General features: G+C 38.5%; 1 protein-coding gene across 1 annotated transcript in view; it reads left to right on the forward strand.

The window, feature by feature from the left end:
• TMEM131 (transmembrane protein 131) overlaps nt 1-13351 on the forward strand; it is a gene marked incomplete in the record, with an annotated part of 262694 nt that overhangs the window by 163541 nt on the left and 85802 nt on the right. Inside the window, 7 exon segments of the mRNA XM_077482768.1 lie at nt 3796-3904; nt 5180-5288; nt 6028-6181; nt 6270-6440; nt 7214-7324; nt 11072-11206; nt 12541-12645. Of these exon segments, the coding sequence (XP_077338894.1) occupies nt 3796-3904; nt 5180-5288; nt 6028-6181; nt 6270-6440; nt 7214-7324; nt 11072-11206; nt 12541-12645 (894 nt within the window).

Below are 13351 nucleotides of genomic sequence, written 5' to 3' on the forward strand. Positions count from 1 at the left end.
TTGTTTGGCAGGGTATCTCCCTCCCCTTAAGGCTATTGCTCTGTGACGTCCCAGCAGGTAATGAATATTAGCCTGACTCTGTGTCCCAAGATGTACTCAAAGAAAAAGATTTTACAGGGAAGTCTGATGAACATATATATATATATATATATATATATATATATATATATATATATATATATATATATATATATATATATATATATATATATATATATATATATATATAATGTATTTTTTTTTTTTAAACAAGCATCTCCTAATCTTATGATCTGCTCGTTTACATGCTTTTTAGTTTCATTCCAATTTTGACATGCATGTGGCATGTAAAGATATTTGAAAGTAATCTAATGGGAAGGGTAATATTACATGTGTTCATGCGAAATGTCTTCTTTTTGGCCCCTGCTATACTTTAATGTATATGGTTTTCCAGGCCATTATGATTTATGGCATCTTGTAGACTGGCAAGTTTAAGCATTGCAAATTAAAATGTTTTATGTATTAGACAGTGTTGTAAAATGATTTATATTACTTATGGCTGCCTGAACATTTGTCACATCATTATATAATGCTTTGCATGGATTTGAACCGTGTAATTATGTCTTCCTGTTAAATATTTTCTGGGAATGAAAAAGAGCCAGCGTATTGGTGTTGAAAACTAAATTCATAATAGGATAGGGATCAGAATACAATCAACAGTTTATCTTGTACAGAACACAGGCATATTTGTGGACAACTGGGTTATAAGTTGCTACCTACAGGTGATCGAACACTGGCAAACAGAACTGTAAGGACCCCCATATAGCCCCTCCCACTGACAGTTTTTGTTTTGTTTTTTACATATATTTTCTGCTCTAACTTTGCTATGTACCAGCCCTTTTAGCTACTTATGCAGTTTCCAGATTGTTACCTTAGGCACTCCACTGGGATTGTACCCAGACAACACCAGAATTCTAGAAGACCCTGTTTGGCCTGTAGAGTTACTTTGAGCACTAGACCCTGCATTAGGTGCTCTTCCTTAGCATGTTGTGCAGTGCGTGGAGTTAGCTGCAAGTTGATATACAGGTCCAAGGTAGTGGCGATCTGCGAGGTGTGGTTAAAGTCCCTAGAGACCCTGTATATTCTTCCAAAAAGAGGATACCCTGTCCTCTGTCCCCCCCTTAAAGTGATTGTAAACACTTACATATACCAACTGAAGTGACATGCATCAGATGCAAAGAAATGAAACAAATCCTCCTAAATAACGTTTTACTTATCTGCACCCATCTCTCCACTAAAGCCTCCTGAAGCAGACATTTTACACAGCTTTCCTGAGCTCAAGCAGGCAGGGGGTGGGGGATCTGATTTCACTCACTGCAGAGAGCCAACTATAACCCGAGTGGAGGAAATGGGCCCACCCCTTACACACACACATTCATAGGGAAACCTGCACAGCTGAGGCTGTTAATCATAGGCTGTGTGCTGGAGCTCCACTCCCCTACCCCCTCTGAATCCCTTGGGAGTTGGCATTAGCTGTTAGAAATTGGTCACGCAGATAGCAGAACAGGCAGAGTTCAAGCAGAAATCACACTCGGTGATTTGGATTGTAGAAATTTACACATCACAGGATATGCTTTGTTAATTTTTAATATCTGAGGTTTACAACCACTTTAAATATTGCAGCCGAGTTCTTTTGCAGGTTGGTGCATAAGAAACTTGTTCCCTTTAAAAATCCACCTTTGTGTCCCATTGCCAATCCCTTCCTGCCTATGGGGGCTACCGGGAATGTCTATATAAATATTTTTTATATTGGGGCAAAAACCATCACTGCCTTTTTTCATACTGAGAGTGGAAAGTCTTTGTTAAGTTTGAAGGCACACCAGGTGCAATTCCAGTCTAAAATTAACGGTGTTTAAAAATGTTTTCTCCCCTCTCCTGCTACCTGTGCTGCCTAACCTGTGTGAAAAGGTGGTGTATACGTACAACATTTTAGGATTGGTTGATGTTACGATGGAATTCCACTTTCGATTGCAGTGGCTCTTGTGCAGGGAGCTTCTTACATTGGACTTTCGCTGCCTTCCCTCATGAAACAGTTTATTTTTTTCTACCTGTGCTGGCTCCTGTCCTGTCTCAGGACAGAGAGGAGGATGAGGTTTTATTACCTGAAAAAAAGGGAAGAGGGAGCATTCTCTTCTGACTCTCCGCAGGAAGAGGCCATTTTGTCAGTATTTTTTTTTTTCTCTCCAAAGTTCCAAATAACTTTTTTTTGTGCTGGTAGATGAATTGTCTGTTTGCTTTTACATGACGGTACTGGGTCTGGTGCTGCCTTATGCCCAATTCCTCTCCAGGCCGCTGGAACTCCGCATCCTGGCTGGGTTTCAACAGGAAAAGCTGCTCCGTCTCTGAGCAAAACCCATGTGTCTTTCTCCCTCAGCCCAGCTCTCCCTGAGTTGGTTTCCCTATCCAGCATTGGAGTCAGGGAAGTCTGTTCATCCAATGACTTGGGAGAGTCTCATGATGGATGGCAAGGAGTCCTTGAAATGTTGACTGTTTAGGGAACCTGTTTGGCAGAGGAATCCATACTTGAATAAACATTTTGGAGCTCAGAGCCATTTGATGTCTCAGCTTCAAGGACTGCCAGCATTGCTTCGTTGGGACCATTCGTTGCTAGATCCAGAGATCCTTGGGCTTTTGCAGTGGATCACCTGGTGACTCATGGGATCAGTGTTGATTGGTTTAGTATTTTCCTCATCCTAAAGCTTCTTCCATCACTGCCCTGCGGGTTTGAGTCCAAGGGCATTCCTATGATTCTTGTGGCACCAAACTGGCCCATCCCTATTTTTTTTTTTTTTTTATTGTACTGCTTTTGTCCCAGCCATCTAAGAAATATGCCAGGGTCCTGTAGCATATGATAGAGATTTTTTTTTTCCTTGCCTGTAAAATATATATTTGGTAGAGTACAAGACATGGGGCCCTCCACTCTGTTCCCTGTTTTATCCTTCTTGCTTGCTTAAACTAAAACGGATGGTAACTGTGAGAGGAGTTATATAAAGGTCCCTTGTTCTGTTTGCCAGTGTCCAGTCACCTGAAGGTAGCAACATATAACCCAGCTGTCTAAGAAAATGCCTATGTTCTGTACTGTAGTCCAAGAAATGTATTTTGGCCAAATAGATAAATGTATAGATATATAACTTTTTTTTTTCTTTTTTTTTTTTTTATCGGTATGAAAGTAATGTATACTGGTACAAGCAAAAAAAAAAAAAATATATATATATATAACTATTTACCACTACTAAATTAGTTTTTCCTGCTTTGCAAATGTACACTAACTTCCCCTGGAGGCTAGTTGTGGAAAAATGCTTACACTGTAAAAACGCATGGAAAACGGTCCCATGGTTTACACAAGTTTTTTGGCCAATACATTCCTCTCCTGAACACAATTCTTCCCTCTTCAGGAGAGGGAGTTTTAACCTCCGCTAAACATGGCTGCTCTTAAACTATGCTAAAAGCCTGTGTGTACAAGAACAGAGCATAGGCTTTTATTGAGTTGCGTTTAGGGGCTTTGGCAAAAAAGAGTTTGAGAAGCCAGTGTACATGAAGCCTTACCTAGTTCCCTAGCCCGAAATTTCTCCCTAAAGTCTAGATTTTCTGAATACCATAGTACTATTCAATGTATTACCTGTAGTTTGATGTTAATTGCTGTTTATCAATGTGTTTTTCATAACATTAATTGCATTATATCTAGCAGTAATGCATATTATAATATTTTTTTTGTGTAGTTTAAGGCTTACTTATGGTTACTCTGTTTTTATTTAGAGTGTCCGGGCAACCCCACAGAATGATGCCATAACTGTTTATTTTAAACCAATAACATTAAAAGCTTCTGAGAGCAGATACACCAAAGTTGCGAGCATCAGTTTTGATGGTAAGGGTGTGATTTTCTTCAAGGTTTTGTAAATTGTATAAGTAACATGCAAGTGCTGTTATTTAAAGCTTCTAAACATTTCTTTTCAGTTGTTTTTTTGGATAAAGTGGACAAGTATTAGAACCGCATTGTAGTTCTTATTGCAGTCTGTGTCCATATTGGGGAGAAAGACATTTTCTAGTAGAATAAGAAAGGGTTAAAACTTTTGACAATGGTTTTTATTTTTATTTCTGCCTTCCTGCTGCAACCCTGTTTTTTTTTTTTTTTTTGGGACTTTCTAGGAACAGGGAATGTGGGAAGATCTCCCTCACTGAGTCCTGGGAAGTGGGGGGGGGGGGGGGGGGAGAGCAACGCAGGTGCTCTTGTGCACAGCACTGATCCGAGTTCGGGCTCATGTAAGTAATTGGAGGGGTGGGGGGCGGCGGCTGGGGGAGCTGAATCTTAAGGATGTTTTACCTTAATGCAGAGAATGCATTGGGGTAAAAGCGGGCTTCAGCGGTAAAGTGGCGCTATTTTTAGCACCGCTCTACCATAGTTTTAGCGGTGCTATTCGGCCACTAGCAGGGAGGTTTTAACCCCTCCCCGCTAGAGGCCGAAAAGGTGTTAAATCCGCCTGCAAAACGCCGCCGGAATCAGTGCTGCCCCATTAATTTCAATGGGGAGCAGCGGTGAAGGAGCGGTGAGTTCACTGCTCCAAAGATGCTGCTGGCAGCACTTTTTTTGACGCCCTGCCAGCGCACCACTCCAGTGTGAAAGCCCTCGGGCTTTCACACTGGAGTGAATGAAGCCGCTTTTTTTTAGGCACTATTTTTAGTGCTGTAGTGCCTGAAAAATGCCATCAGTGTGAAAGGGGTCTTAAAGCAGATGTTCAAGAGGAGGGGGGAATGTTCATCACCTTTTTCTTGGCCTGCTTTCCAGGCTACTTGCTCTGATAAGGGTCTGGTATACGTTTTTGGTAAGAACCTCCACTTTTTTTTTTTTTCTTGAATTGCAAGGGGTTCTCCCTTAAATTCCATACCACACCTGAAAGGCCTAGTATGAATTGTGAAGGGACCCAAAGAGTGGGCTTTAGCTTTGTATACTAGTCATCTGAACAGAAATCGTGAGTCTATCAAAAATCATCACACAATGTGGCACTTCTGTTTTATTATTTTTTTCATGTACTTTTAATGTACATTATTCTAGTGTGAAACTTCGTTGCATGTATTTTATAACACTGTTTTGCTCACTTTTTAAATGTTATAGGTAATTAAGCATTACTTTTTGTTTGTGCAGCATCAAGAGCAAAGAAACCGTCACAGTTTTCTGGAAAAATAACAGTTAAAGCAAAAGAAAAGAGTTATTCAAAACTTGAAATTCCATATCAAGCTGAAGTGTTGGATGGGTAAGTAAATAGTCCTCAAGCTTCATAATTGTGAGTCTAATGACATGAATTGATACTTTTTTTTTTTTTTTTTTTTTCCTGCCTCGTAAAGTTCTAAATATTCTCAGTTGTTGGTTAATGGTCAACTGCTGAATAATGACTATTAAAGTAGACTTCTTGCTTAGCCAGTGCAAGAAGAGTAGACTCACAGTGCATCTATGATTGATAGCAAGAACAATGCAGTATAAGCTAAACATTTCCATCCAACTTAAGCCTGGTTTATTCAAACTTAAGGGTTGTCCTGTCTTTTTAGCCATAGTGGATAGCCCAGAGACAGCCGAGTTCTTGTTTGTGACCTTTTGGAATGTCACATATCTGTTGATTGACATTAGCCATAGTTATTTTGCTTTATCCCCAGCTATCTTGTTGCTGCAATTTTCGATATGCAAAGCCCACACATGGCTATAAAGGTTTTAAACAGCACTTCACACCAGTACCTCAGAATTGCTCCACCAGTACATGATGCAGTGGTTGCAGTTATGAAGATATGCTTTAAATGTCTGTTAACATTTCATGAATATGCCAGTCTCTCTATGCTGAGAAGCCATCCTGCCTCCTTTTTTCAGCAGGGAGATCCTTCACCTCATACAGTACTGGACATATGGTGCGAGCAAGGTTACATTTTTTTTATTAATGGTGTTTAGGAATACATGTGTCTTTCTTATAAATCATCTTAAGACTGTGATTATTTCACTCACAGGTACTTGGGTTTTGATCACGTAGCCACTTTATTTCATATCCGGGATAGTCCCTCTGATCCAGTAGAGAGACCGATCTACTTGACAAACACCTTTAACTTTGCGGTTCTCATTCATGATGTCTTGCTTCCAGAAGATGCAAAGCTCATGTTTAAAGTAAGGTTAACGACCTTAAAATGCAGCAGGCAATTTCAGATATAAAATTCTTCTTCTAAAAATCTGTTTTATTTCCCTCTGAATGCAGGTCCAGAATTTTACTTCACATGTGTTAATTCCTCCCGGTGAATCAAGATATGTGTTCTCATTAATGTTCATACCATCCACCTCCTCTGTCCATATTGACAGCAATATATTGCTCATTACCAATGCATCAAAGTTTCATCTTCCAATTCGAGCTTACACAGGCTTTCTAGATGTAAGTATGACAAGATTCTCTACAACTGAGCACAGAACCAACATATTATTTGTTCGTTTTTTTTTTTTTTTTTTTTTTTTTTTTTTTACCTTTACTCTTGTTGTACACACCTACCCTTTAATGCCTTGTACAAACAGTCAGACATTCCAACCACAAAATCTGTTGAATTTTTTTGGGCGGATTTTGTCCAAAACTGGTGTTGCATACACGCAGTCGGACAAAGTTGTCGGAAAACCCGATCGCTCGGAACGTGTTGAAGTTCGCTGCGCGCGACGGAACTACGTAGAGGCTAGTAGCCAATAGCTTTGGTCTCGTAATTTGATCTGAGCATGCGTGGCACGTTGTCCGTCGGAATTCTCTACAAGCGATCGGAAAAAGTCTGATCGGGTTTTTTTTGTCTTTGGCACGATGAAGGAGCGGTGTGTATACCGCTCCTGCCTATTGAAATCAATGGGCAGCGTGGCTATACCGCCGGCAAAGCGCTGCTGCAGCAGCGCTTTGTGGGTGGTTTTTACCCTTTCTCGGCTGCTAGCGGGGGTATATTGCAGCAAAATTGACGGTAAAGCACCGCAAAAAATAGCGGTGATTTACTGCTGATGCACCCACCGCCCCTGTGTGAAAGGGGCCTTACAAAAATACTTTTTATCACGTTAATGGGGAAAAGAGTATTACACATTCACTATTGATGAAAGCTCATTTGGGGGTCATGTGTGCTTTATTTTATGTACTGCTTTTAAATTACTGAGCAATGAGTTACCTTTTTTTCTTTTCAGTATTTCATTTTACCACCAAAACCAGAAGAACGTTTCTTAGATTTTGGCATTCTAAGTGCTGCAGAATCTAGCAGTCTTCTTATTGCAATTATAAATAGCAACCCCATTGAGGTAAGAAACATGTTTTTTCTGTAAATAATGGTTTGTAGTAATTGTGTTCATTTCCCAGCATGTGTTCATCCTTTGCTTGTCTTACCTGATTGATATTTGCAATTATTTGCTCAGATGTATACCTAAATGTATACTGGAATGCCTTCCGATTTTTTATGTGTATTGTATGCCAGTGTAATTACAATGGAAACACTTTTTTTTTTTTTCTAAATAGTTAAATATATTTTTATTCATCTGCTGAGACATTTCAGTACTCAGGTCACTGGATCACCCTTGAAAATGTTTTCCATTTGGTAGATTGCTCCGTTTTTCGAAGCAACCATTTATGCAATACTATTTGATTATTCAAATGTATTGGTTCCAATAAAACTTCCTCGTATGTGGTTTCACAATACCACATTTAACTTGCAGATGAACTCTTAAGCTTCCATTTCTATAGTCCATTTCATTTTTTTTGCAGCTATAACAAAATATTTTTATAGGAAAATACCTTCAGGTGTTGTAAACTTGCCTCAGTTAATATTTCAAAGTGTATGTTAAAAATAAATTTTTCTTAAATTAACAACTGCAATGTGTATGTCTATAAAAGGTTGGTGTGGATAGGTTGTCTTTGCTTTTGCGTGTGGTGTTGATTTTTTTTTTTTTTTTTTATACACTTTTTGCCAGTTACTAAATCTAGCTTTCATAGACTCCAAATAAACAAACCACATCAAATTCATAGTTATGTAATAATTCAGAGTACTATAAACTCTAATTACTTTGAGCCCCATATAGTGTAGGTAGTGGAAGCAAAAGTAATCATTTTATTAAAGCAATTTAAAGTAGACGTCACAGTTGGGAAAAGTGTGTATTGCTGCCAGCTGTTCAAACATACACATTATCTGTCCTTGCTGCTACTTTAAAGTTGGAAGCCATATAAGATTTTTTGTTAGACCGATGGAACTGTGACTATGACTACTTTCCCCGTGAAGTAGAATAGTAAAGTATCGAACCAGGCAGAACTTGAGCAATGCAGGTTTATTAACAGCTGGGAACAAAGTATTACAAGATACATGCCTAATTTATACAGTTTCGTACAATGCAAGCATATTAGATATAGATATTCTTATTCTCTAACCAATTTGAAACAATTGTGAATTGTTCTCACCTTGAACCAGAATGGGCCTTTTTTGCCAATTCTTGGGAACCCGTCATCTGATAAGGACCAGTCGATCGACTGGTGGTCTGGTCCCCTAACAGAGTTCTGGGTTCCAGCTCGACCAAGTTTGTGAGGGAAATTCACCGGAGACCACACTCTGGAACAAACTAAGAAGTCTTCTCTATTTTGACTCGTACGAGGAGACAAGTTATGTACAGATATTTGCCTGTTGGTTCTGATGATCTGCCACCCTTGCAATAGGGCTGCATTGACAAACGGTCAGCCTGATAGACGCCTATCTGACTTGTCTGTCTAACAATTGTAGAGCTTGCGTTTATATACCCTTTTACAAGCCTTATCTTAATCGTCTCTCCTACATATGATTGGTTGCTAAGATCTACGTCAATATAACTATCCATAAATCTGACACCTGTTCTACAACCAAACTTAATTATTCCCAAAATTCCTATATGTTAAAGTGATTTATAACTGGTTTTGTCCAATTAAAAACACCTGTGTAGAAACAGTCTGGCACCCAGCTGTTCTAGATCAACCGTCCTTATCCTAATGAGACAGATTTCCGACTTTGCCAGAATGAACTTTCAATAACCCCACCAGATGTGTTAAATGTGTTACTATATACTGTATTTTTCGCTCCATAAGACGCACCTGACCATAAGACGCACCTAGGTTTTAGAGGTTGAAAACAAGAAAAGAAGAAAAAATATTCTGAACCAAATGGTGTACTAAAATATTTTCCAGTGCCCATAAAATGCAGAGAGACCATTACCGTAGAAAATATTGGCTGGGTATGGCAGAGTATTGGCAGGTTATGGAGGGGTGGCTGTGACTGCACTTGTCACAGAGCAGCACTGTTGCCATCCGATCTCTCCCCTCCACTGTACAGATCTATGCACAGAGGGAGAGAGGAACCGGCGTCATGATGACGCCAGTTCATTTGACGGAGCGATCACATTGTAATAGGCCGACGGGTGCACCAAGATGGTCACCGCTCTGGAGCTAGGCCGAAGCTGCGGCCTTTCCTAAGGCCGAGGCATGCTCCGGATTGTGATGGGGGGGGGGGGGGGGCTTTGCCAATCGTATATTCGCACCGTAAGACGCAGGCACATTTTCCCCCATATTTCTGGGGGAAAAAGTGCGTCTTATAGTCCAAAAAATACGGTAATCCTATGTGTAAAAGTACCGTATCACTTAATAAATAAATAAACACACACACACACACACACACACACACACACACACACACACACACACACACACACACACACACACACACACACACACACACACACACACACACACACACACACACACCAGTTTTAATGAGGGCTCAAGCAGACCTTTATTTTAGCCACCTGTTTTCTTCTCTTATCTGTCTGATTTATATGCATTTCAATGACTTTAGACAATTCTATATAACTTGAATCTATTCTAATGAACTTTTCACCCAGTAAATTATCTTATAAAAAGAATGCGAAAAAAGCAGAGAGGTCATCTAAAGTTCAGCATTTAAAACTTTCTCTATATTTATACAGTAATAAATATTAACTATTGCTTTACTATTTAATAATAGTATTGATAAGACCACTACTATATAATACTAATATATTCTCAATCTAACATATGCAAATCAATATGAATAATATGAAAAAAACGATATAAATGATTAGCGCGCTAATATCAATACTCAATAAATATTTAGGCCATAAAAATCAAGGAGCAAAGAGATAGGTGATATATGCGCTACAGTGGGATAGAAGTGTAAGCTGTGTTGGTACGGTGTTTGTGGCCATAATATAAAGGACTGAGGTTGACAAGTCATTTTAAGGACTATATCTTAAGTCTTGTGGATATCACCGCACGGGAGTGTTCTGATCAAAGTGTAGACACGGGAGCTGTATGTGATCAGACTCTGGATCCACTTTTTTCCATCAGGAAGAGTTTTCTTATACACACGGAAGGCATTAAGAAATATAATTTTTTTATATTTATGCATATATGCACGGAGGCATCAATTAAGGAATATCAATTTATATTTATGCACAAGGTGGATTTATTTATGGAGAATTCATTTAATCACATATACGGTTATTTATTATATATTCACATAATTGATTTTTATGGCACAAGTATTTGAGTATTGATATTAGTGCACTAATAATTTATATCGTTTTTTCACATTTGTACGAGTGAGGGGTCACTGACATTTTGGTGCAGCTTTTATCATTTTTATTATTTTGAGTAATTGAGTATTTTTTACCACACCAGTGCTTGAGTACTTTGCACTTTAATATGATTAACATGAAATACATTTAATATGAGATTCTACAACACCTGTTTTTGTTTCTTTTCTGGTTTTACAATACAGTAGATTACTTTAAAAAAAATGTTCTGTTCTTAGTTTAAACAGTCCCATCTCCATTAACATTTGTATCATTAGACCAGAGATATTGAAGCAAAGTACATGGACTATATTTAATCCTTTTCTCAGTAACCGTTTCTCTTGGGGCACATTTTGAAATGATGTTTAAATTACCCTGTCAAATATGTTATTGCTACTATTTTATCATCCATGTTTGCTGTTTCAGCTGGCATTAAAAAGTTGGCACATAATTGGAGACAGTCTTGCTATAGACCTTTTAACTACAGACAGGGGAAACAGGACCTCCATAATAGCAAGCCTTCCTGAGATTGAAAACTCCACTGCATCAGATCGTACTTCAGTAAGTGTAGTGTGTTTTTTATTCATTGAAGTGTAGTGCAGCATTTTATAGATTTAAAGGTATTGGTGTTTGTTTTATAACAGGTTGTGATGTCTGCTTTAGCTGTTTTTTAAAAGGAAATCGAGTAGCAAAGTTTTTTTTTTTTTTTTGTGTGTTTAAGACCTGGTTCACATTGATGCTACTTTGAAATCGCGTGACATCACCTAAAGTCGCACAATTTCAAAGTAGCAGGTCAGTGCGATTTCAGGTGCTACTTAAAGGAACATCTGTACGGCTTCATGCATAGATGTCTATTAAAATCACAACTAAAATCGCCAAAAGTAGTGCAGGAACTACTTTTGCAAATCGGTGCCGCAAAGTGCCATTGCCGGCAGTAGGCTGCGACTTGACCTGTCAAATCGCATGATAAATCGATCCAATGTGAACTTGGGCTAAAATTTTTAAGTATTCAATATTCTGCATTTACAGATAAGCCCAAATACTTTCTGCAATTTCTTAAGTTAATACATAGATTAGTTGCTAATAGGGGTGCCAGTGGGCAGTCCATAATGCAAAACTAAAGAAAATGTACTAAAAAATTGAATTTATTATAGTCATTAACATGTAAATATAAAAAATTGCATATTAAAGGATACGTTCACCTTTGGAACATGTTACATGTTCCACCCGTATACAGGGGGCAACTCCTGCCTCCTCTCCCCCTTTGACAGTGGGAGGGCTTTTCCTTCTGCACCTGCTGTCACCTTTTAGAAAGATTAATGCTGTGCAGGGCTCTGCCCACATTAATTTAGTTTCCTGTGAATGAACAAATTGGAGGTGCTGTCTTCCACCGGGGAAGATGGACTTGTAGTTTCAGTGGGCTGCGGGGGAGGTACTGATGAATCTTGTAGTCCATAGACATGTCCTCCAGCTTTCAAATGGAACGTACAGACTGAAAGCCAGAGGACATGTCTGCGGGAGCCCACATTGCACCCAGGGGCTGATTGCAGGTGCAATTCTTTCCAGGCTCCTGCTGGAAAAAATAATGTAAATTTTTTTTCTCTTTTTTTCAGCAAAAATATGTGCATGTTTTTTCCATAAAGGTGAACTTATTAAATGTAATTTGAACCATCTAATATATCTTGTCTTCAAACCAGCACTGATTAACCAACATTACACACAGAAGGTATAAGCAAATATAGCTGCCCTATGCATTTAAGCATATGCAGAAGTATATTTAGAGATTTTTTTTTTTTTTTATGTATAGGTCATGATAGGATTATTTTAATCATTTTTAGATTTAATTATGTATCTAAAAAATTAAAAAAATTCTGAATGTGTATTTTTTGTTTCAGGTTATATTAACTTCAGGCTATTATGCAGTGTTTCGAGTAACATTAACAGCAAAGAATCTTGAAGGATCCTTTGATGGAGGTATCCAAATCACCACAGATTATGAGGTATTTCGAGACAACTTCTAAGCTTATTTTATAGTTTTGCCCTCTAGCAGATGTTTCTATATCTGCATTGCATCCTATGTTCAAAAGTAGTTAAATATTTACTCTTCTGACAATAAATGTTTGCTCGTTGCTTGCCCCTCTAATTTCTAGGCTACAACCTCTCAACCTCCCATCTTATTTTTGGGGATATATAAATTATTCCATTTCCTTAACGTTTAATTGCTTGTTGAAGTTCTGTTTAAGTTATGTATATTGTCTCAACCCTTGTCTAGCTGTCCTGTTATATAATCTGGCAAAACTATGTACATTTAGTGAACATGAACGCCAAGAAAATGACAGGCTGACTGCAAGAATATAAAACCCCTATTCTTTGCTTTTCCACAGGTTTTCTTTTTTTTTTTTTTTTCTTGTGCATTTTTTGAATTGGTATCGTAGTTGATATTCTATGAACAATCTTGAATGGTTTTGTGTTTCAAAAGATAGACCTCTACAGAAGTCTGACTTTTACAGGCTGCAAAGGCCCCCCGCTACACCCCCATCCCAGCTGCTGCCGTTACTGGGCTCTTCCATGCAATTAGTGAGCTCAGGACCACTATATTTAGTTGGGCTGGCTGCTGGCAGAGAAGGAATATCTTCTCCTTCTCCTCCTCTGTGACGGATGAAGGCAAATTACGTTGCATCTGGTTACGGCTGTTTGTTTACTGGC

This window comes from Lithobates pipiens, unplaced genomic scaffold (assembly GCF_037356315.1).
Source record: "Lithobates pipiens isolate NorthernLeopardFrog02 unplaced genomic scaffold, aLitPip1_a1.2 Scaffold_16, whole genome shotgun sequence".
Lineage (NCBI taxonomy): Eukaryota > Metazoa > Chordata > Amphibia > Anura > Ranidae > Lithobates > Lithobates pipiens.